The following is a 25006-nucleotide window of genomic DNA, read 5'->3' as shown; positions in this document are numbered from 1 at the left end:
CATACCGGTTGAAACGAATGTGAAATCCATAATAATCATACCTGAAAGTGCTCATCTCCAACAAAGTGTGATGGATTTCTAACCGTTCTTGCTCTAAAAGTTCCTCAACTGATCTCATCCTCAAGCTGCCTACAACTCTTTCTTTCTCTTGTTCTCTCTCTCTCAAGCCCTCCTTTTTCTCTAGTAACCTTGCTCCTTAAGCAACCAAAACGCACCCTGTCACCGACTCCAGCGAGAATCACCAACTAAATTTCTCACCGTTCTCTCTTTCTCCCCTCCACTTCGGCCACCTCTCATTTCTAGCTTATTTTTCAAAACCCCTCCCTCGAATCTGTAACTAGCAACCAAATATCGCCTGTAATCGAATATGCTCCCCCCAACACCCTAACAGCCTCACTCCCTCTATAACAGACACACCCTCTCTAACAACCTGCAATTTTTATTTTTTTATTTCTTTCAAACCACCCCTAGCATATTCCTTCATATGTGTCATTAGCTGATTGTCTCCCCAGAAGGTGCACTCCTCCACCAAAAGTCAAGATGTGCAAATGTCTGATGGCTAATCCTGAGGCGACACGTGGGCTGCTAAGAATCTTCTACCTGGCAAAACAAATAGCTAAACAAGGCTCCCTTGCATGCTGCAAAAAAAGACCCAAAATGGAGTCTACAATTCACTTTTTCTTTCCTTCTACTTTTCTTTTATATTTTTTTTTCCTTTACATTTTCCCTCTATTTTTTTTGGGAACAAATATGATTGAAAAATTTGAAAGAAAATGTAAGAAAAAGAAAATAAAAAATAAAAAAGAATAAAAAAAATATATTTAAATCAATCAATTATATATATAAAGATAAAATAATTTGAAAACACATAAGTTTAATTAATTTAATTATTTTTTATTTTTTTATTTTCTATAATAAAATCCAATATAAGAAAATTATTATTTTTTAATAACTTTTTTCTTTTCTTAGTATTTTTTTGGAAAACATAAAGTAAAAAAAATAATAATAGAAGAAGGAAAGAAGAAAAGTGAATGTCAAAAGACAAAAAAAAAACCTATTTATTATCTAAACGTGCTATACTTAAAATAAAATAAAAATATTACAGAAGAATATAGGATCTGAAAAATAAAAAATGTGAATGTTAAGAAAGAAAATATAAAAGGGATTTAAATCTTAAAGTTTAAAAACCTGAGCTCTATTTTTCCAAGAATTTTCTTCTGCTTTGGGCCATATAAATTCCTGCCCATTTTTTCTTCTCCTTCCGATCTATACTTTATTCCGACAAATTCTCTTCAGGGAGTGACAAACCACATACCCCTCCACAATGCTAAAGTTTCCCGCCAAGGCCAAGACCTCTTTCTATTTGATAACAGCCACCACCGGCTTTGCCGCTGCCTTTAACTTCCATTCTTTAAACCCTAATTTTCCCGCATTCTCCGATGATTCTCTTCTACTTTCTTCCACTTTCCCGGAAAAAATTAGGACAGGAATCAACGCCGTCTTTCGCTCCTCTCGTGCTGTCACCACAATCGCTCTCAATGTAGTTGACTACAAGTACTCTTTACATGGACTGCCCTTGAAATCTGAAGAGTACCGCCATACATTGTCGGAGGTTTGCCGCTTTTTTCTTTCATTAGAACATGAATTTATGATTGAATTGAGATTCATTTCTCGATTTAGTCATTCGAAATGGTTGAAATGCTATGCTCTGTGATGAAAATTCGAGAAACTATTTGCACTTTAACTGAGATTTCTTTTTAATGAATTCTTATGACAAGAGAAGCATTCAAGGAAATATATATTTTCCTTTGCTTTTCCTTTCCACATTTTCTTGCTTTCTAGGATTTTATATTTGAATAATTTCACATATTTATGAAGATCTTTGATGTAACCAAAACAAAATAATATCCATATTCACCTTGCTTGACCAAAGGACGAAAATCCTCTTGATGCTTGTTGCCTTTCTGGAACTATACATAGGTTAGTGACCATGAAAATCAAGATGAAGTAGCCACTAATACATTGTTCTTGCTTCACCAAAGGATGAAATTTGTTGGGAAGCTTGTTGTCTTTGTTGAATATAGATACATTAGCAACCATAAAACACAGGGACAAGAAACCAATAATACAATCGTTTTGAATTTAAAAGGAAATTATCAAGTGCAATAATTTTTGCCTACGAGCATTACACTGGAGATCGTCCTTTAGTGAACGTTTTTAGGATATGCCTGCATTGTGCTGACATACTCTTGCTGAAATGCTGGAATTTTTAAAAAGAAAGGAAAAACATCTTTTAATTTTTTTGTTTGTTTTTATATATTAAAGAATAAGGGGCTTGTGTTTTGATTAGAAGGTCAGTACTAGACTTCATTTTTTTTTACTTGCTGACTCCATTTTCAGTATCTGTTTGCATTTAATTATCAAAAAAAGAAAAAAAAAAGAGGTGAGAGGATCTTGTACTTCAATTCTTTTGTGTGGTCTATTATTATGGGTTGATCCTAAAAGTCTGTTGTCTATTGGTGGATGCTTAACTATCATATAAAGTTGATCCTGAATATGTAGCATTGATAGATTGATCCTTCTCTCTCACAAGTAGGTTTACATGTGTTTGGTAATAGATTGGAACTCAAGATTTAAAATTGCAGAGTTATTGAGGCATTTTTCTGTTGATATACATTTCACATAAGATCATCTCAAACCTTCATGCATGCCTGTGTTATCAGCATTAGGATTGATAATAATGCAATTGTCATCTTGTCTCAGTAGAGGTGATCAAAGGTGATTAATTTTGATACACTGAGGGTTGTTAATAAAATTAGTGATGGTTAAAATCTGTTGTTACTTATTCAATTCGAATATGCAATATTGTTTGTCTATTGCAATATTACTGTAATGGGGTGCTGGGATGTTTTCTGGGGAAACACATGGCTATAGAAAGGGAAAGTGGAAGACTACACTACAAGTTAAAAATCCTAATTCAAACAGATGGATGAAAAATCTATTAGTGGGAGAAAGGCAGACAAATTTATATCCCAAAGAACCAATGAGAAAAGAGCAAATTGTGCACTAATTGTTTAAAATATTTAAAAAAAGAATTGACAACAAAAGTCTTCAAATGTGTTTTTCAGAATGTGCCCCTTGCATCTGATCATCTCAAGTTTTAAGCTTTGAAGACTATTTCTTGAGAACAATGCATATTGGAAAAAGTTGAGAAGCCTTGTAACCCAATCAACTTGGTTAATGATTTTGTCATACCAAAGAACGGGGAAAAAGTTTTAAGCTTTTCATCTTCTCTAACTTCCCTTTAATCAAAGGATGGGTTTTCCTCAGTTTGAGATAATGAGTGGATTGTCAAATCTAAATAGATTTTGGTGTTGTACCAATACTGCATCAAAATGGGTCATCCAATCTGTGTTGGGTTTGCCTGCTTCCTGCATTGCACTGAATCATCATTTACCAAGAAAGGCAAATTTTCAAGGAAGAAATGAAATGGAAGTTGGAGACTTTGATATTCTTTTATTATTGTCTGTTTTTTATTAAGAAAAAAGAGTTTGCATTTGATTAGCTTGATAAGAACTGGATTTAATATTTTTCTTCTACTGCAATTAGGATTTGGGGCTTTTGAGTGAGGAGGTGATGATCGATGTGGATGCTTAGCTTGAGGGAAGAGTGAGGCAATTGAGGGAAGTGTTTATAGATTGCCTATAGGGAAAGAATGACAAGGAGTTTTCTTTATTGTCTTTTAGTATTTTATCTACCTAGGTTTGAAAATAATTTTGTATCGGCTTTCAGGTCTTTGGCTTGGTGCAATCTTCTCTTCTAGGTTATAGGATTTCTTTGGGGTTACTTTCTATGAGGTTCTGTCAAAGGATTTGATTGAAGTTCTGGTAGAGCCTCTCCATTCTCTCGTCTATGAAGGAAGGCTTTTATTTATATAGAACAAGTTAAAGTAAATATTTCTTGAAGAAATTTGTTTACAATTGAGATGACCACTAGCTAACCAATGAACATCTCACATGTTTTGAGGTGGTTTGTGAATAACATTGAATATATGTTGCAATTTGATTTGTTCCTTGACTCCCCTTAGAAGATTGAAGCAAGGTGGTTGATTCAAGACATGCAACTAGTTCACTTGACACTCACTCCAACCACCAAGCCATCCCATCCTCAATTTCTAACTCCTTGCTCACTAGAATTGACATAGTCTAGAATATCTCAAGTCCTCAAACTCGAAATTGAATCTAAGTAGACATTAAACGTCAAGGCATGTAAGGTTATGGTAATTATTAATCAAATTTTGTACAAAATGCTAAGTGGGTGAGCCCTACTTCCTAATCTATCATGTTGCTTTGACCTGTCACCTTTTGTTTGGTTTGTGGCTATCATTGGGTAATGTGTCGCCTCATTATTTGGTTATCGAAAAATTTTTAAAGAATCAATTGTAATTATAAACCAACCATGATTTTTGAAAAATCACTAATTGTAATCTTGAAAAATTTTAGTTAGTTAAAATAAAGGGTATTAATTTCTAAAATTTACTTTGAATCAAGATGTCCTAAAGATAGAAGAAAGCATCAATTGTAAAAACAAAGGTGAAACACATTTTCTTTGGGTAAAAGTTAAGAATCAAGATCTAAAATTCTTGTGATTCAAGAAATCTAAGGATTTTATGTGTCTGTTTGGATAGAGATGTTGCTTTGTGGGGCCATTTTACATTTGTAGTCTTGGTTTAGTTGTACTCTTCTTTTGTTTTCCTCGTTGAATTTTTATATCCCTCTTTGAAGAGTAGACCATTCTCCTTTTTGTAACGTATCATTATTTTTGTGTGATATGTAGTTTGTTTCCAATCAGAGGGAGTGTGATGGCTTTTTATTCTAGAAATCAAGGGGATTTTGTGTGTTTGTTTGGGGCATTTTTACCATTTTGATTTATACTCTTGGCTTTGCTGAACTCTTTGTTTCTTTTCCTTTCTGTTGGATTTATATATCCCTCTCAGAGAATAGCGCATCCTTCTTCTCATACTGTATTATTTCTTTTCTATGAAATGAAGTGTTTGCTTCCAATGAGAGAGAGGGGGGGAGAGGAAGGAGTCATTGTAGAGAGAGAGAAGAGGGGTTATTGTCAAAGAGAGGGAGGGAGAGATTGCTATAGAAGAAGAAGCACACATTTGTTGTTTGGGTTTGATGCATTATAATTTGGAAGGGAAGTGTCATGAAGACAGTGATAAATTTGAGATAATGGAGCGTTATTTATTTGCAGAAGAACTAAGAGGGAAATATATATTTTCATGTAGGCAGTAGTTTAAAGAACAATATCAGCAGCATTCAGATTCTTGTTTAACATTTGATCTTTGTTGGGGTTTAGGTTCATGTGCGCTCTGCGAAGAGAATTCTGAAATTATGTGAAGCCAATAAAGGCTTCTATGTGAAAGCTGGTCAATTTGTGGCAGCCTTGCGGCAGGTTCCAAACGAATACATATCAATTCTTTCCTCATTGCAGGATCAGGTGTTTGTTATTCTTTTCACTTATTTAAATTTCAGTCTCTTCCAATCGATTTTACACTAACTAACTTGTTTTCACCCAATAATGTTTTATGCTAATCTTCTTGTTGCTAATACCTTAGGCAGTTCCTTGCAATTTCAAAGATATAAAGGAAGTACTAATTGGCAATCTTGGTCGGGATTTATCTGAGATGTAAGTTGTTTTTGTGAAGGAATTTTAATTTTTGTCTCTTGATGATCATTTTTTTCCTTAATATTTCTAATTTTGATTATGTAAATACCACTTTGTCCCTCTTTGTGTCATTATCAATATTGTTTTTTTGTTTTGCTTCACATGGAATGTTTTGGGTTTAAGCTCCATGCTACTTTCCTATGGAGAAGTTTATTGTTTTATAGTGTTTTCCCTTTCCAATTAAAGAAAATGTAATTACGTTTCCACTATTCTGTTGTACATGGAATTTATGCATAAGCTGGATAATTTGCTTGTTTTCAATCAAGAACAGTGGACATTTAGGATTATGAAATTTTAATTTCCATTTGTAATTGACTATTTTTGGTTTCTCTGGATGTAATAATCCTATTGTTTTATATGTGTGTGGTGTGGATTTTGGGATAGTTGTTACCCTCATACCTTTTAATTGCAATACCTCATATAGTCAATGAAATTATATATGCATTGACAATTCATAAGTGCATATGTCATTTGGAGTTGGAAAATTATGCATAATATGGAACCTGACAATGCCATTTTGAGGAGATACATATGTGGAGAACAATCTCTACTTTGTTGGTATTTACTAGGAGACTAATGCTTGTGTTGCATATGCACATTAGCATATAGAATGTGTTTGGTTTAGATGTATTTTAACTAGGGAATGGATATCTTATATTCAAGTATGAGATTACCATTTTTGGGTGCTTATAACTTAGTAAGTTTTGATTTCCTTAGATATAAAATCTTCTCGAAATTGATAAATCTCATACCCATAGAAGACTTGGTACTTTTTTATTCCCATTTTTGGGGAATAAAGATAAAAGGACAGTGGATGCTACTTTCTTTATTTATAACTAGATTTAGCTTTTATAAATATCATTTGAGAGATTGTTATGTAAATTTACATTAAATTCACATTAATTTCTAAGTAATTCCTAAGATAATCAAATGCTATAATAGAAATAGAATTTGATGAGAATTTCAATGCTCGACATTAACCATTAGCATGAAACTTTCACATCCATTATATCCTGAGAATTTGTTTTTGGAAATGTAATTTCTTTCCCCAAATATAGATGTCAACAAACCACAACACCCATGGGGAAAAATTAGGGTAATTGAACCATAGGTCAATGGCTGTAACTGTAGGGTCCTTTTTGGAGAATATTAACCTAGTGAAATGTTTAGGCTTGGGAAGAGAGTCTTGGATTGAGATTTGAGAAGGGGGGTTTAGGGAATATAGTAGTGGATCAAAGAGGTCTGCACTATATGATTTTCTTGGGTTATAAAATGAGGTGAAAAGAACAAAAGATGGCTGAAAAAGAAGAAAAAATATTCTTGGCAATCACACTAAGGTTCCTAGGCAATCACTCATTGGAAGAAGACAATCACACCCTCAAAGGAAGCATAATAGATACTGAAACTTTTATTAGAATTTTTTTTCTCCGTTTTGAAAAAGATATATGTATAGACTCTTATTACCCTTCCCTAATAGGACAACTTTCTTAGTTCTTGGAAGAATGGGAAAAGATATTGGAAAGGAATATTATTAAGAAACTAAAAGAATTAGAAACTTTTATAATATAATAAGAAACTAAAAGAAATAAACACTTGATAAAAGGTCAACTACTAACTAAAATAGAACCTTAACAAATTAAAATGGAAATTTAACAATTTAACCATGGGAAGTGCCAAGAGGAATTTAAATCATCATAACTACCTCTAATTAAAGCTTGGGTGGTAGAAATATCCTTTTCCCCTCTCTTGTAAGTCTTTAAAGGGTATTTCCAATGTTATTTCGCATCATCTCTCCTTGGCTTGAAAAAACTAGACTTCAATGAGTAAAATAATGATACTTATCAAAAAGGTCACAATTTATCAATTGAAGTTCTTTAGACGTAGTCTATGTGCAATAAAAAGACAACAATGCTTCCACTTAACCCAATACTTTTGGTAACCTCCTCTCTCATGAATACAATTTGATCATCAAGCACACCTTCAATGTTATTCTTTAAGCTTGGTGTTGGAGGCAAATGAATGACTGCTTCATCTTCAAGTCCTTATGATTAAACATTACTGGTACTCGTACCATTTGGTAGTTCAAGAACATGAGCATTAGAATTGATTTTCTTTACAATCTTGTATGGACTAGTATTTTTGAATTGTAGTGTCTCTTGATACCAGGGAGAATGGACTCCCTTGTTATGTAAGTGGGATATTATGACATGAAGTTCCTTATGAGCACCTTTAGGAAAACCCTTGGGTCTTGTACGAAACATCCTCATATCCTTTTCCTTAAATTTAGAAAAACGTTTTCTAAAATTAGCATGAGCCTTGTATTTTTTATTGCTAAGTGCAATTCTCTTTCGTATTCCATTATGAACCTTCATCATGTGACTAGGAAAATCTTGTTCCTTGGCACTTGATCTCACACTTGAAGGCAAAGGAACCAAATCAATGGGATTTTGAGGTTGTAGACTAGTAACACTTGCAAAAGGAGTGTCCCTTGGTTTGATTTATTGAATTGTTTTAAGCAAAATCTTCTATGGGACATAATTGACCTAATTGCCCGGGTGAGTTCGTTCTTGATCTACAAAACTAACTAGAGAGGGGTGCCAGGTGGGGGTGTGTGTTGGTGGAGTTTAATAGGTAGGGTAAGAAATTTATCTCAATTTTTAATTTTATTTGGATTTTAAATATTTTAATGATTCAAGCAATAATATAGAAATTCAAGCACGCATAAGACCATTCACAGAGTCTCCCATAAACTATTAGGTCTAAAAGACTATAGATCATATCACTGCAATAGAATCTACGAAATATGAAACAATCTTTTGTTTTGAAAATTAAAGCATTGACTTTTCTTATGCTGACTTGAACCTAAAGGAATTACCAAGTCACTAAAGGAAGGATAATGTTTCTTGTTGCTTTCTTTTTCAAATTCATGCTTAGTGAATACTTTTTTTATTGCTTTTCCATTGATTGGGTGGAGAATCTTCTTATGCCCATTGTGCACAAGAGTGTAGATATTTTAGTAGCCATTATGTTGCACCCTTCATTAAAAAATTCATGGTCTTCCAAGTAAGATATGGGCAACTTTCAGTAGCAAAACATTACACTGTACCTATTATTCAAAATCATTACTAATTTGGACTATAACCAAACAACAAGAGCTTATTAGAATCGATGCATTATTCACCCATGCTACTTCATACAAATCTAGATGCTTCTTTGTTTTTAGATTAATCTTCTAAATAAGTTCTTGTGAAGCTTTATTTGAACTACTATCTCTATTAATAATTAGAGTGCTTAGCCTTCCTTAGCAATGGAAGATGTTAGTCTATCACCAATCCTTTTGTTCTCTTGCTTTTGGAATGACCAATAGATGTCTTACTAAAAGACTTTGATACACCTTCTTCTCAAAGTTGCTCGTCATTTTGGCTCTCAACTTCCTTTGGTTCTTTGATACAAAAGTGTAACCTTTTTTCACTTTGATACAAAAGTGAAAAAAAAAATTGGCATAGTGACCATGCCTTCTACACTTGAAGCATAATGGAGTTGTACCAATCCTTTTTGTAGCAACATTGTAACAACTCACTCCCAACCATGTAAATATTGTCCACTTTAGGCCTAAAGGGCCTTTAAGGGTTTAAAACATGTCTACATAGTTAAGAGAAACTTATACATATATAGTGTCAAGAACTTTTTCTCTTATCCGATATGAGATATTACAATCACCTTGATTTGGGAGTTTGTAGACATATTTTAAAGTTGTGAAGACCCCTAAGACTTAGAGCGGGATGCGGACAATATGTACATTGTTGGGACGAGTCATTACAAACACTTATTAGATTTTTTTCCTTTGTTAAGACCTACCTTAATGGCATTAGAAGATTGTGGAGTGTTATCTCCACCAATCACATGATGATGAGTGTTGGAATTTGTTGTACTTCGGGGTTTCCTTGTGGGCCCACACTTTGTGACCCTAAATGTCCAAAAGCCCAGAAATTGAGTAATGCTTCAATTTTAAGGACTATCCACCATAAATGTCACACCCCAAAATTTTTTTTTCTTATGATTATTATTTATTCTTCAACTAAAGAATTGATACTCAAATATAGTATAAGTGCTCTCAAAAATTTAAATGTTGAGTTCCTACTTGAATATGTTCAAAAAGAGGATATAGAAAACCTGTTATAAAGAGTACATTCTGTATTAAACATTGTGACTATTAAGTTAACAAAATATGTTTTGTTTCACAAAAGAAACTTGTACAACATTAATTTACATATACCCAACCCCATTGTTTACTATGGGTGGCCCATACTACAAGTGTATCTAACAAATATATACATTACATCATTTCAACAAAAGGTGTAGTCTTGATATAAAAGGCATGGCCTCAAAAGACTTTCAATATGAGCAAACAGCATCCAATCACAGTAAAGCATTGCTCAAGCATTCTTTCCTGCATAGGTCTTCTGACCTGCATCTATAGGTGAAAGGAATAGGGTGAGTTCACAACTCAGTAGGAAAGTTTATAACCATCCTAAGTATACCCTTAAAAACCTTGAATTAAACGTTTAATAACATGCATGAGAAAGATTTCATAACCATTAACAAATGTGTAATCATGTCAAACATGTATGCATGTGTTTGTTGGTTTCATCATTACTTTTCCCCATCCATCCTTTCACAACTGATAATTTGATGACTCCCAACAATCTACACAACAGATATCAATACCCAAGGGCAGGACCAACCCCGTGTCTTTAGGGACTAAAACCCAGGGGCAGGACCAACCCCATACACCCACATCGGAGTGTCTTCCTCGAGGGCTTTAGGGACTTTCACCCAAGGACCCACGGTCCCACATAAACAATATATCAAATGATAAGGCCTGTAGCATCACATAAGCACTTCGCCACCAATAAATTCTCTGAATATGATCTGTGATAATTCCATATCCTTCTTGCAATGCAATCACACCATAAACCATTTCGACAACACAAAACCACGAATCTTCATACCAATATACGTTCCAACATCATGGTAACATTTCAATGCAATAAACCGAGATGCAATGACACTTTAAAAGATTTTATGAAATCATAAAAATAACATAAAATTCCAACAAATAATTCAAGGAAAGAAATCAGATACACCATAGAATAGCATAAAATTCCCTACCTTACATCGACTTCCTTTTTGTGTTTCTTCTAAGTAGGTGATCTTTGCCTATTACGAGGAACTGAAATGAAACAACATAATTTAGGTTTCCTAACCATGAAAATTTATATAGTTTATTGTTGCAAATTTTTAATTCTCACATTCTCTAATCTATATCCTACATGTTTTCAGATCAAATTTTGAATTGAATTAAACAATATTTACAATGCATATTAATTTCCCTAATTAATTACCAAACACTAATTCTTTTGATTTTCTTAAAGCCTAACCTATTAACAAATCCCAAGTGTCCAAATAACCCAATTCATCACATGTTTACTAATATATTTTTCAATCAAACCAAATTAAACAAAGATTTATGCTGATCTTACCATTAATAAAATACTTAACTTAAAATACTTTAATCTTTAATTAATTGTGATTTTTAACTAAAACAGGTTTATAGCTAAGCTAATTATACTCAACTTTTACACAATTTTTACCGTTAATTCTATTCAACATACCATTAGGAACCAAAATAAACGAAAATTACAAAATTAAACAACTTGCTTACCTCAAATCTACACTTTCTCTCTCTAGATTCTCTCTCTAACCCAAGTTGCTGCAGGTGAAATGGAGCAAAACGAGCTGCAGCCCCCTTATAAAGGGGTCTCCAAGCACCCAAGCATGAGGTGGCAGCCCACATGGCTGCCACCAATCCACCCAAGTAGGAGGTGGCATTCCACTAACTCAAATTTCCAAAATTTGCACTTTAGTCCTTCAAGTTATAAAAAAATAAAACCCATAATTGCCCATTAGTCCTTTAGGTTTTCATAACCTTAATTAGTCCCTAAGAACCTAATAAGCATGCTTAGGTCATTAACTAATCCCACTTAACCTTAATCAAAGTTTAATTCATAATTAAACATGATTAGCACTAAACTAGTTTTAACATCTAATTAAGCAAGCTTAAAGTTAAGTACTAAAATAGTCATTAGTACTAGGTGTTACAATAAATGTGTTGCATCTTTTACCTTTGCCTTCACAAAGTGAACCTTGATATTCTTGAGCATAGACACCAATTAAAGTGATCTTTCATAAACATAAGCTAATAAAAAAAGCCGAAAGATTCAATTTTCTTGAAAATTCAACAACTTCAATGTCTAACATTTTTTGTTGCATCATGATCTTGCATGAAGTTTGTGAGCCTCTCTATGTCCATATTATGATGGATGTCTCCTATTATGTCCCTTTGTTGATTACCCATTGTAAAATTATACTCTATTGGCTAATTGGTCATAATGATGCCTCCTACCTCCTTCAATCAATTGTTTTCTTGGTTGTTGTCCAATAGTCTCACTATCTCATTTGGTCGATTGTTGAGTTTTATGATGGTCTCTTGTTGGGATTGTTGTGTAGTAGAACCTTCCTCCAAATGTGTTGAAGTAAATTGCTCAACTCTGTAGTTGCTTGCACCTCCCTAAGATGGTTGTCTATAATCAAATAGCTAGGCCAAGGATTCAATATTTAAGGATTTGAGCAGGAGAACAAGAATAAAATTAGAGCAGCAGGAAAAGAAGAAAAAGATAAAATAAAAAAAGATAAAGAAGTAAAATAGGAAATCTTAGAATCTTACTAAGGCCTTTTAAGAGTCCCATATAAGAGAAAATTAATGAAGTTTTACTATTGAAAATTGCAAGATATGCAAAAATTTAGCATTATTCATCATTAATCATTTATTAATCCCGTTTTACATCAACTAGCCTTATTTATAGGTTTTGAAAAACCTTAAAAACTGAATAAAACTATGAAAATAGAGACCTTAACTTATGTAAATAGCATATTAAGATTCTTATTCATTTTCTAAAACTACTAAATTCTCTCAAAACAAAAAGAAACTTTCTTTTTAGTATTAGCTTTATAAAAACTTCTTTAACAAGAGTTTATAACAAAGAACATTTCTAGATTCTAAAAACTCAAATAAAAACTTCTAAACAAAAAGATTAATTTAGAAAATAAAAAATCTAAAAACTTCTTTTAATGATAGTTTTAAAACTTCTCAAGTGTTAAATAAAACTTAAATGCTAACCATTAACTAATTATGAAACTAAAGAATCTAAAAGTTACAAAATCACCTAAATGCTCTTCATAGAGTAATTCAAATTTCTTTATTTCCTTTTATTCTTTTCTTGAGTGGATCTTGGAGCCTCATCAATCATAATCTCAAAGGAAACATGATAGATGCTAAAAATTTTACTAAAAATCTCTTCCTCCACTTTGAAAGACTATGATGATGATGTATATAGACTCTTCCCTAATAGAATAATTTTCCTAATTCTTTATTATGCCTTGTAAGAATGTGAAAAGAGTTTCCTAGTATCTTATCACTTTCTCATTCTGCTAGATGGGGAAGGCCTAAGGTGGGGACTTTCTCTGCTTAGATTTGAGAATATGTTGTTAGAGGAGGAGGGTTTCAAAGAAATGCTGAAAAATTGGTGGGTGGGTCTTAATTTTAATGGGTCCCATGGTTTTGTTTTGGTGGCCAAACTGAGAGCTTTAAGAGTAGTCTTGAAATCCTGGAATAAAGATGTATTCAACTTTATTGAAGCTAGAAAGAGAGTGGCCCTTAGTCAAGTGGTGTTTTGGGACGAAAAAGAGAAGGTTACAACCTTGCCTTTGGAAGAGATTGAAGCTAGATATGAGGCAAGGGAGGATTATAAAAAATAGGTCCTTAGGAAGGAAATTTCATGCAAGCAGAAATCAAGGGAAGTGTGGTTGAAGGAGGGTGACTGTAACACCATTTTTTTTTCCATAAGATGGCAAATGCCCACAGAAGAAGAAACTAGCTAGCTAAGGTGAAAGTGAATGGTAGTTGGCTTATCGAGGAGAATGAAATAAAAGTTGGTGTGGTTGGGGCTTTTCAGAACCTCTTGATTGAGTGTGGATACCCAATATAGGTGGTTTGACTTTTGAGTGTTTAGAACGTTGTGAGGCTGCAAGGCCAAAGCATCCATTCTTGGAAGAAGAGGTGTTTGCTACTCTCTTTGATCTAGGCAAGGAGAAAGCACCAAGCCCAAATGGGTACACTGATATTTTGGCTTTTTAGTTGGGAGTTTGTGAAGAAAAAGGTGTTTATGTCTCTCTTTTGCATGCCAAGGTAGGTTAGCCTGAGGTTGGAGAAGATTCAAAGGAATTTTTTTTTGGGGTGGTGGGGCTCTTATGCAGAAACCTTATTTAGTAAGGTGGAAAACGGTTTGTTCGAAGAGAAAGAAGGGGGAATTAGGTGTGAGGTGCATCTCAACGATGAACAAAGCCCTCTTGTGCCAATGAAAGAGGGGCTTTCTGGATGTAAGTTATTAGTCAGAATTATGATGAAGATGAAGGGGGGTGGTGATCCCGTGAAGTGAGAGATAGGTATGGTTTTGGCCTTTGGAAAGTCATAAGAAAGGAGTGAGATCTTTTGAGCAACAGACTATCTTTCTTAGTGGGAAATGGTTAGAAAGTGAGATTTTGGAATGATAAGTGCTGTGGAGATGAGCCACTTTGTGTTTCCTTTCCTTCCTTATTTGCCCTATCCTTATCTAATGAAGCTTAGGTGGCGGATGTTTGGAACTCTAAAGGCGAAGGGGGTGGATCGGCTCCTTGATTCTCTAAGCTCTTTAATGATTGGGAAGTGGAAAGCGTGGAGCGCTTTTTGATGAAGCTCCAAGCAATAAGGGTGCATAGGGATGTGGAATATGGGGTGATATGGATGACTTCAAGGAGTGTGAACTTTTCGATTAAATCTCTCTATTCTGTGTTGGAGCTTGATGACCCTATTTTGTTCTTAAGAAGCATCATTTAGAGATCTTGTGCGCCACCTAAGGTGGATTTTTTTGCATGGGAAGCGATTTGGGGGAAAACCTTAACTTTAGATGAGGTCCAAAAGAGACAGTTTTTTTTTTTTTTTTTTTTTGACAAACAAATGTTTTTTAACCACTCCAAAGAAGAAACTGTTGATCACATTTTTCTTCACCGTGCAAAGATGTGGATTCTATAGCTGTTGTTGTTTTTTCTCTTTGGGGTGACTTGGGTTCTCTCCTATTCGGTTAAGGAGACACTCCTTGGGTGGCATGGTCCCTTTGTAGGTAAAGCCCGTAAAAAGTCTTGGAAGGTGGCCTTTTTATGCATCTTTTGGACAGTGTGGAAGGAAAGGAACATGTTAGCATTTGATAATGCGGAGTTCTCGGTCCAAAGGATGAAAAATTCTTTTGTATATAATTTGTGGTCTTGGTCTAGGGTGTCTATAGATATGGGCCATTTTTCTCTTAGCTTTATTGATTGGCTAGGATCTAAGTGAGGGCAGGTGATACTTTTTGTTTCTCTCCCTCTCCCTCTTGGGTGAGCCTTTGGGTGGTTGATGTATACTTTTTGTGTACTTTGGGATGCTGTTTTAGTCTCCTTTTTTAAATATATACTTTCTAATCTTACCTATCAAAAAAAGAAAAAAAGGAAAAAAAAAGAAAAGAATGTGAAAAGATATGGGAAATAAATATCACTTCGAAATTGAAAGAAATAGAAAATTTTCTAATATAACAAAAAGACTAAAAGAGATAAGTCAACCATGAACTAAAATAGAAAGTAGCAAACTAAAATAGAAACTTATAAATTAAGATAGAAATTTAATAAATTAGCTATAAGAAGTCTTAAGAGGAATTTAAATTATTATTAGTGTCCCAAATTAAGGCCTGGGCATTGGAATTGGCATTTCCCCTTCTCTTGCACGTCTTCAATCAAAGTGTGTCATGGTATCTTTGGACTTATTAGAGATCTTAGGGAGTGAGCTTGATGTTTGAGCTAACCCCTTGCAGTGTGGCCTACTGAACCTTTATATAGAGGCCTTGGAGCAAGTTCCCAGCTGGCTGGCTTAGAGCAAATGATGAGTATTCCCCACATCTTACAGTATTATGTTGCACATTTCTCAGGTGGAATTTAAGTAATACAATTAATGTCATAGCGTAATGTTTATCCATATCAACCTCACAGTGGCACAACTTATTGTGCATGTAGGTTCTATCCTGTTGGTTATGGATTGTTAAACCAGTCACTTGAGCTGAATCAAATTATTCTTGGATGCATGTCAACAATGACTGGCACATGGCAATTGCATGTCATAATTTGATGGATTGCTTACTATATCTAAATTACAGGTTGGACTAGAAAAGAAAAAAGAAATGAGGTCAAAACAGTTGTTTCTCTTTTAATGATACATGCACTATGCTTGCTGCTTTGTACTGGGTAGACACTCATTAAAGCTCCTGCTCCAAGTTACGAGTCTTTTGCCCAAAGAGAAATCTGTGTACAGTACAGAATCAGTTTATACTTGAAAGATAAGAATCTAATTTCATGATCTATTTTGTAAATAACAGATTTTTGTCATTTGATGAAGAACCAATTGCTGCTGCATCTATTGCCCAAGTACACCGCGCACTGTTAAAAGATGGTCGAGAGGTAGCAATTAAGGTTGGTCAGTGCTATAATGGCATTTGAAGTTATTTTCTATTTTAAATCATTTTCTTTCCATGAGAATTTTACTGGTGGTCGTGTGATTCATTCATATTTAATGGAATTATTTAAATCTGTTGCCAACCTGCTAAGACTTTTGTGTATTAAGGAAAAGTACTTGCTTTTTGTCTTTTCTTCCACCCATACTACACAATTTCCATCAAGAAGTCCCTGGTTTTTGACTCATGGAAGGTTATTTTATCTTTATTTTTAAATTTATTTGGCTTTTTAATAGTTTTTGGTACATATTTTGATCAAACTCCATCATATTCACTTTTAGTGAGCTAAACTAAGGTTCAGCCTGTTTCATAATAATCATTCCTTCTTCCTACAGTTACTAACCAGAATATGGAGTTCTTGAGTGTTGAGATTAATCTCTAGATGGTTCAAGTATAAGACACTGGTCCCCGCAAATGGCCTTTTGAACATTAGTAGTCATATTGCTGTTTGATGTTTCCAACTTACCTATTTAATTAATTAAGAAATGTGGATGGCTATTTGTGGGAGTGATGGTGATTTAGATTGCTTGACAGTATAGATACCACCAATTTGCTTCTGGGTGTCAGTATCCATGTGAGCAGATTAAAATTAAGCTCTTTCTTGTTATCATTTTTGTATCTTTTATATAGGAAATGAAGAACGATTATTAATAAGAGCAAACTGAGAAGGATGCATGACGAAGGACGAGAAATCCTTCAGAAGAGAAAATAGAAGAAACAAACAAAATAAATCTCCATGCACATACAACATATACTCCCTCACAAAGATGATCAAGAAAAAATCCCTTCAAAAGAAAGCAAGACCTAGCTTCCCTTTTCAATAGTGAATCCATCTCTTGGCTAGTGGATCTTTCTCTCTAAGAAATGATAGTTCAACATGTCTGAAGACGTGGGAAAACTGTAATACCCGACTAGGAACTTCTATTCACTGCAGTAACTGAAATCATAGAGGAAAAATGCAACTCTTTGTTCTATTTTATTGAGAATGCAAGCCTTAAATATATAGGCAATCTATTTAGGAAGATAATTACGAAAAATAAAATGTTCCTAAGAATTAGGAACCTAAGAAACAAAAAGCTAAAAACTAGGGGGTTACACATCTTTATTTGAGAATTAAAAAATAGATAATTACTCTAACAAAATAACTGGATAATTAGCTAGAGTTTATCCAAAGTTATCTCCAATTGCCAACCTCCCCCTCAAGTTGGGGAATATATGTCTAGTAGTCTCAACTTGCTTGTGAGCTCATCAAAATTTTGACGAGGCAATCTCTTTGTCAGGATGTCTGCTACTCGTTCCCTAGTAGGCACATACTCCACGTTAAGCATCCCTCCTTCGATCTTCTCTTTTATGAAATGACGATCCACCTCCACATGTTTTGTTCTATCATGGTGAATCGGATTGCGTGCTATGCTTATGGTTGCTTTATTGTCATAGTATAACAACATTGGATTAGTTGTAGTCAGATGTAGTTCTCCTAGAGGCCTTTCTAACCAAATCAATTGTCAAATCCCTAAAGCCATCGCTTTAAACTTAGCCTTAGTACTACTTTTAGCCACCATTGATTGTTTCATACTTCTCCATGTCACAAGATTTCCCCAAACAAAGGTGCAGTAACTTGAAGTTGATCGCCTATCTTCTATTGATCTTGCCCAATTTGCATCAGTAAAGGTTTCTAATTTTCTCTCTTCTGATTTCCTAAAGAAAATTCCCTTTCCAGGTGTTATTTTGTGATATCTTAGGATTTGAAACATTGTTGCTAGATGTTTTTTTTTATCAATAAGTATATAATTGTATTGCAAAGAGGCGCTAAAATAGCGACCCACCGAATTATAGTATAAAGGAACTTACCCCCTTACAAAAGGGCCCATACAACAAGGGAAAAAACAAAAAAATCTTCTTAACGCATGTACACCCACTCTATAAAATCTATTAAGGTCAAAGGATCATCTTTTATCCACAATTTGGTTTCCGACCACAATAAATACACAAAAGATGCTTTCAGTTTTTGAATGGACAGACCGCAATCCTCGAAAGCAATTGAATTTCTAGCCTTCCATATAACCCAAAACAAACATAACGGTCCCAATTGCCACGCCGGCCTTCCTCTTCTTTCCCACAAAAGAGCCCCTCCATCCTAAAAGGGTTTCCTTCACCGAAAGAGGAAAAACCCAAGAAACTCCAAAAAAAGAAAGGAACAACATCCACACTTCCCTTGTTTTTTCACAATGAATGAGAAGGTGGTCAATTGACTCCTCACACGTATGGCATAAAAAACATCTATTTGCTATAACCCAACCTCTCTTTTGCAAACGATCCAAGGTTAGAACTCTCCCCCAAGAAGTCTCCCATGCAAAAAAACTTAATTTGGGTTGCACACAAGAGTTCCAAATAATCTTCAAAGGGAAAGAAGCAAGAGACCCCGGCTGCATAGTCCTATACAAAGATTTTACATAGAAAACCCCATCCTTTGATTCCATCCACTTCACCCTATCCTCCTCATCCACCCTGACCTTCTTCCCCTCCAAGCAACAAAACAACCTTTCCACTTCTTCCAACTCCCAATCGTTGAAAGGTCTATTGAAACAAGGGTTCCAACTTCCCCCCCTTTCCCCCTCGGCTGTCCACACTTCATTTACCCAAGTCTCTTTGTAAGAAGCTAAAGCATATAAAGAAGGAAAAGCCTCGCACAAAGGGATGGTTTCACACCAATTGTCTTTCCAAAACCTCACCTTCTTACCATCACCCACCACAAAGCCAAAAGAAGGGGTTACTAAATGTCCCATTTTACTTATTGCCTTCCACAACCCAACTCCATAGGCCTCCCTAGTCTCACAAGATCTCCACCCTCCTCTTTCCTCCCCGTATTTCCCTCTAATCACTTGGTTCCAAAGTGCCTTTCTTTCATTTGCAAAGCGCCAAACCCATTTGCCAAGGAGAGCCCTATTGAAAGCCCCAAGACTCTTAACCCCCAACCCTCCTCTTCTTTTGTCTAAACACACAATTGGCCACCTTACTAAGTGCGGTTTTTGCTCAAGAGCCCCACCACCCCACAAGAAGTCCCTTTGGATCTTCTCCAATATGATTCTAACCACCCTAGGCATCTGGAAAATAGACATAAAATAAATCGGCAAATTGGACAAGGTACTTCGCACTAAAGTAATCCTCCCCCCTTTTGAAATGTATTGACGTTTCCACATAGTCAATTTCTTTTTGAATCTTTCTTCTATTCCATCCCACGCTACAATACATTTAAACGGAGCACCCAACGACATTCCTAGGTAAATGGAAGGCAATTTTCCCACCTTATAACCGAACTCATTAGCTAACTCTTCCACATTCTCAACTCTACCAACCGGAATCAGCTCACTTTTCTCCATATTTGCTCTTAACCCTGAAATTGCCTCAAACCACATTAACAACCAGCACAAGTACAACAACTAATCTTCCTTTGTTTCACAAAAAATCAATGTATCATCAGCAAACAACAAATGAGATACCTGGACCCCTTCGCCTCTTCTTCCCCGAATCAAACAAGGCGACAAAAAACCCCCAGCAATTGCTCTCTTTAGCAAACAACTAAAGGCCTCCATCACAACTACAAATAAGTAAGGCGACAGGGGGTCTCGTTGCCTTAACCCCCTTGAGCTTTGGAAGAAACCTGTAGGGCTTCCATTCACCATAACTGAATACCTAATAGTGGATAAGTACCACTTTATCCACCTGCACCATCTTTCCCCAAACCCCATCTTCTCCAACACCGCTAAAAGAAACGACTAGTCCACATGATCATAGGCTTTCTCAATGTCTAATTTGCAGAGAATCGCCCTCTATTGCTTTTCACAATGGAGTCAATTGCTTCATTAGCAACCAACACTGCATCCATGATCTGCCGCCCCTCCACAAAAGCATTTTGGGACGTTGAGATCACCTTAGCTAAAACACCCTTCATTCTATTAGCCAACACCTTAGCTAACCACTTATACAACCCTCCCACCAAGCTAATTGGCCTAAAATCCTTCAAATCCTCTGCCCCCCCTTTCTTAGGAATCAACACTAGAAAAGTTACATTGAGACTTCTTACAAAGCTCCCAGTCTCATGGAACTACTTGAAAAAGTTCATTACCTCCTCTTTAACAAATTCCCACGAAAACTGTCAAAAAGCTATTGAAAAACTGTCAGGGCCTAGCACTTTCTCGTTGCAAAAACCTGACAGTGCCCCAAAAACCTCTTCCTCTGAGAATGGCTTTTCCAGCCCCTCCACATCCCCCTCTTCCAGCCTCTCAAAATTGAAGGCATCTATCATGGGCTTCCACCCACCCGGATCTGCCAGCAGCCCTTGAAACACTCTACAAACCTCCTCTTTGATCTCCCTTTCCTCATTGTACCACCTCCCATTCACTTTGACTCTATTCATCTGATTCCTTCTTCTATGAGCATTAGCCATCTGATGAAAAAACCTTGTGTTTCTATCCCCCTCTTTCAGTCATATTTCCCTAAACTTCTGCCTCCATGACATTTCTTCTAAAAGGACCCACTTTTTATACATCTCTCTTGCCTCCTTCTTGGCTTCTTCTTCTTCCAAAGAAAACACGCGAACACTCTCTTCCTTATCCCAAAAATCCATTGAATTCCAAGCATTTTGCTTCTTAACAGTAATCTGACCGAACACCTCTCTATTCCAATTTCTCATAATCGGTTTTAAAGCCTTTAATTTCTCACTCAAAATGAAACTGGCTGACCCACTAACCTGAATCCCCTCCCACCATTTTCTCAAAACCTCTTTAAAGCCTTCCTCCTTCAGCCACATATTCTCAAATCTGAAAGGCGTGGGCCCTCTCCTCATCCCCCCCCCCCATCAAGAATAATTGGAGAGTGATCAGATACTGGCCTAGCCAAAACAACTTGAATACTCCCCTGAAAATGAACTTCCCAATCTTCAGAGATAAGGAATCGATCAATTCTCGACTTTAAAAGATTATTAAGACCTCCACTCCACGTGAACATCCCCCCCTGAAGAGGCAAATCCCTTAACTCTAGCTCCTCAATCACTTCTGAGAATCTCCGCATTGTCGGGGACAAACGGCCTTCTCGACTCCGCTCAGAAGGGAATCTTATCATGTTGAAATCTCCTGCAACACACCACGGCTCATTCCACAACCCTCTAATGGCCCCCAATTCACTAAGAAAATCCTCTCTCTCCACCTTCACAGAGGGCCCATACACTCCTGAAAACATCCAGCATACACTCCTGAAAACATCTAGCAGAAACCATCCTCACAATTCTTAAAGCGGCATGAACTGAATAATTGCCCACCTCCATTTCCACCATCTGTAGCACCCTATTATCCCAGAACACCACAACCCCCCCGCACTCCTTGAATTCAAAACCCCCTATTCCAAACATCTTCCTACCCCTAGACTCCTCACAATTCCATTAGTCATCTCCTGTATTTTTGTTTCCTGGAGACACTAAATCCGCCTTCTGGGTTTTAATCACATCTTTAATCAATTTTCTCTTATCTCTGTCATTTACCCCCCTTACATTCCACGACAGAATTCGAATCCTCATCTAACACACTCTTGATACCCCTGTCCCCTCCTGACCCACTGTAATTTACCGACCATTCAAGTTTCTTCAGCTCGCGATCAAATCTTGAGGGTCTCTGTCCTTTCCTTTTTTTTCCGCTTAATCTCTCGCTTCGATCTCTTCTCTCCCTCATCTTATGAAGAAGTTTCAGAATCTCACTTTCATAGCCCTCTGTAGACATTCCCAAACAATGACAAAACTTTGCCAAACAGTTGTACCTCCACGATTCCACATCCTCTCCCTCTTTCTCACCCCTTTCCTCCCTTCCTTCTTTTAACGAGAAAGACCCGCTTGCACTCCTCCCCCAGTCTCTCTTCTGCCGGACAAACACTCAGAGGGTTGACACTCAACCCCTCTTCGGTTTCCTTTAGAAAGACCTCGTGACCACATCTCTCTTCCAGCTCAAGCAAAGCCCACCCCCCCCCCCCCCCCCCCCCCAATATACACACACGCAAACACTTGAAGGCTTAAAGAGGGAATACCTGGAAACTTCCTCCAAAAGGCAGGCGTCCACTATGGAACAACTTTCTGGCGTCCCTCTCACCGCTGTAGACCCCATCCCTCCGACCATTTTCTCTTCAGCGAACCACCCCTCAGCTTGCAAAAGACGATTCAAAGCCCTAGCCTTTATAACGGGCTCGTCCCAAGGTGTCTTATGAGGAAGTGGAGCCTAAACTGTTGCAAGGCTGGGCTGCCCCTCTCCTCCTGCCGCTCACACTTGTTGCTAGATATTCTTCACAAGGGGCATGCATGTATTGACTTACCACACTCATTGCAAAGGCAATATTCGATTGAGTGTGTGAGAGATAAATAAGCTTACCTACTAGTCGTTGATATCTGCCTTTATCCGCAAGAGTCCTAGTTTTATTTTTCTTATTTTGTGTGGACCCGCATTTTTCACGTGCGTCCCCACTCGATCGGCGAGACTCGCTTTTTATTTGTGAAAAATTGATTTTTGAAAAAAAAGTTGGAGTCGCCACTTATTTTATTTTTATTTTTGAAGGGAAAATAAAACAAGAAATAAAACCCTAAAAAAATGACTCCATAATTTTTGGAAAAGCGTGTCTTTGAAAAACCCGAGTCTAAGTCCGGGGATCAGGTTACTTATTGGGAAGGTACCTTTAAAAGGTAGCACCCCTCTAAGCCCTATAAAGGTCTTTACTAGCTAAGTTAAGGGGAATGTGGCAATTAATCGGTTAATTATGGATACCTAAGTAGGCTAGGTGGTTCCAAAAAATAGCATGTCAAACAATATCAAATCACAATAAAGGAAGGATAGGATGCGTACCCGGACCGCTTCTCAAGCGCTATCATAAAACATCAGAGTTAGTATAGAAGTATAGCATACAACATGTGTTTAATCATAGCAAATCAAGCATATATCTAAACACCTAAGGATTATCAAACATATGCATATTTCACAGTGACATGATTGTTTACAAAATTTAGGAAGTAGGTGATAGGGGACATACCTGGATAGCATAGATAATTTGTAACGTGCTTCCTCAAGTTGTAAGGGGTTAGATAATAAATAATAAAATATAGAAATCCTAGCATGCTCGTTATCTAATTAGCATAGTAAAAGTGATCACAGTATACAGAATCATCAATCATCACATACATCTTGTATATAATTCCTAAAAAATAGATAGATGTGATTTCAACAAGTGTCAAATGTGGCAACAAAAAAAATAAATTTTGAAAAGATTTTCTTATGTAGGGGTTTCACCAATTCCCCGAATTAATATACACGAATTTAGCCTGGAATTATCCCATTTATTTGGGACCACAAGCTTTGATTCGTGTTTTTGTTCAAAACCAAAATTTTTGTTGAAAACCAAGAAGGATGCAAACCGAACAAGATATGGTTGCATATTATTTTTAAATAATAAAAAAAAAGGAGATTTTGATCCTGAGGACTCTAATGAGTTTTTTGAAATAGATTTTTAAAATGATTTTTTGAGAAAAGTATTTTATTTTAAAATAAAAGGGATTAATTTGGGAAAAAATAAAATATAAGAAATAAAATACCAAACAAAACAAAAATGAAACCTCAAAGTAAAATTTTTTAGTAATTAACAAAAATGATAATGGTGATGGTAGAGGCCAATCTTCATGATTTTCCAATGGCCTCAGAAAGAGAATCAAATTAAATGAAGGATCACTAACAGGCAAGACATTCTAAATTAGATAAACTAACAAAGTATCAATTCATGAACTAACCGCTAGGATTTTAAAAGCATATAAGCTAAGATAAGGGTGATCAGGAACTAACATTAATGATTTTGAAATAAAAACTAAAAAGGGATCAATTCGGGTAAGGAACTAAAATTATAGAAGTACCTAAACTAATTATAACGAGTTTGACTAAATTAAACTAAAAACATGAACTTTCAAACATAGAATTAATTTTACTAATGAACCAAAGCAAACTAAAAATATGTACTTTCAAGCATGGAATTAATTTTATTGATGAACCAAAAATTGTGAAAGTGTCTAAACTAAATAGATGAATTAAATTAAATCAAAGTACACTAAAAACATGAACTTTTAAATAAAGAATCATTTTTATCAATAAGCTAATAAAACTATAAAAACACATAAACTAATTAAAATGAACGAAATTAAATCAAAGAGTACTAAAAATATGAACTTTCAAACATGGGATCAATTTTACTAATGAATTAAAACTATAAAAACACCTAAAAATAATGAATATAAATTATTAAATCAAAGCAAACTAAAAACTAAAATTTTCAAACATGGGATCAATTTCATTAATGAACTAAACTATAACAAATGTCTAAACTAAATATAATGAATCAAATTAAATTAAAGCAACCTAAAAACGCAAACTTTCAAACATAGAATCAATTTTATCAATGAATTAAAACTATAAATGTATTTGAACTAAATAGATGAATCAAACTAAATCAGAGTAAACTAAAAAAAATGAACTTTCATGAAATCAATTTTATCAACAAATAAA

General features: G+C 35.4%; 1 protein-coding gene across 1 annotated transcript in view; it reads left to right on the top strand.

Moving 5' to 3' along the window:
- Positions 1 to 1196: 1196 nt before the first annotated feature.
- The window catches only part of LOC100244438 (uncharacterized), a 64985-nt gene continuing 41175 nt past the window's right edge, over positions 1197 to 25006 (top strand). Inside the window, exons 1-4 of the mRNA XM_002268317.4 lie at positions 1197 to 1612; positions 5365 to 5505; positions 5624 to 5694; positions 16293 to 16386. Coding sequence (XP_002268353.1) covers positions 1325 to 1612; positions 5365 to 5505; positions 5624 to 5694; positions 16293 to 16386 — 594 coding nt within the window. The 5' untranslated portion in view covers positions 1197 to 1324. The remainder of the gene's footprint in view (positions 1613 to 5364; positions 5506 to 5623; positions 5695 to 16292; positions 16387 to 25006) is intronic.

Source organism: Vitis vinifera, chromosome 4, assembly GCF_030704535.1.
Source record: "Vitis vinifera cultivar Pinot Noir 40024 chromosome 4, ASM3070453v1".
Taxonomy (NCBI): domain Eukaryota; kingdom Viridiplantae; phylum Streptophyta; class Magnoliopsida; order Vitales; family Vitaceae; genus Vitis; species Vitis vinifera.
Note: the sequence above shows the minus strand (reverse complement) of the source record. Positions and strands in the feature narration are given on the sequence as shown.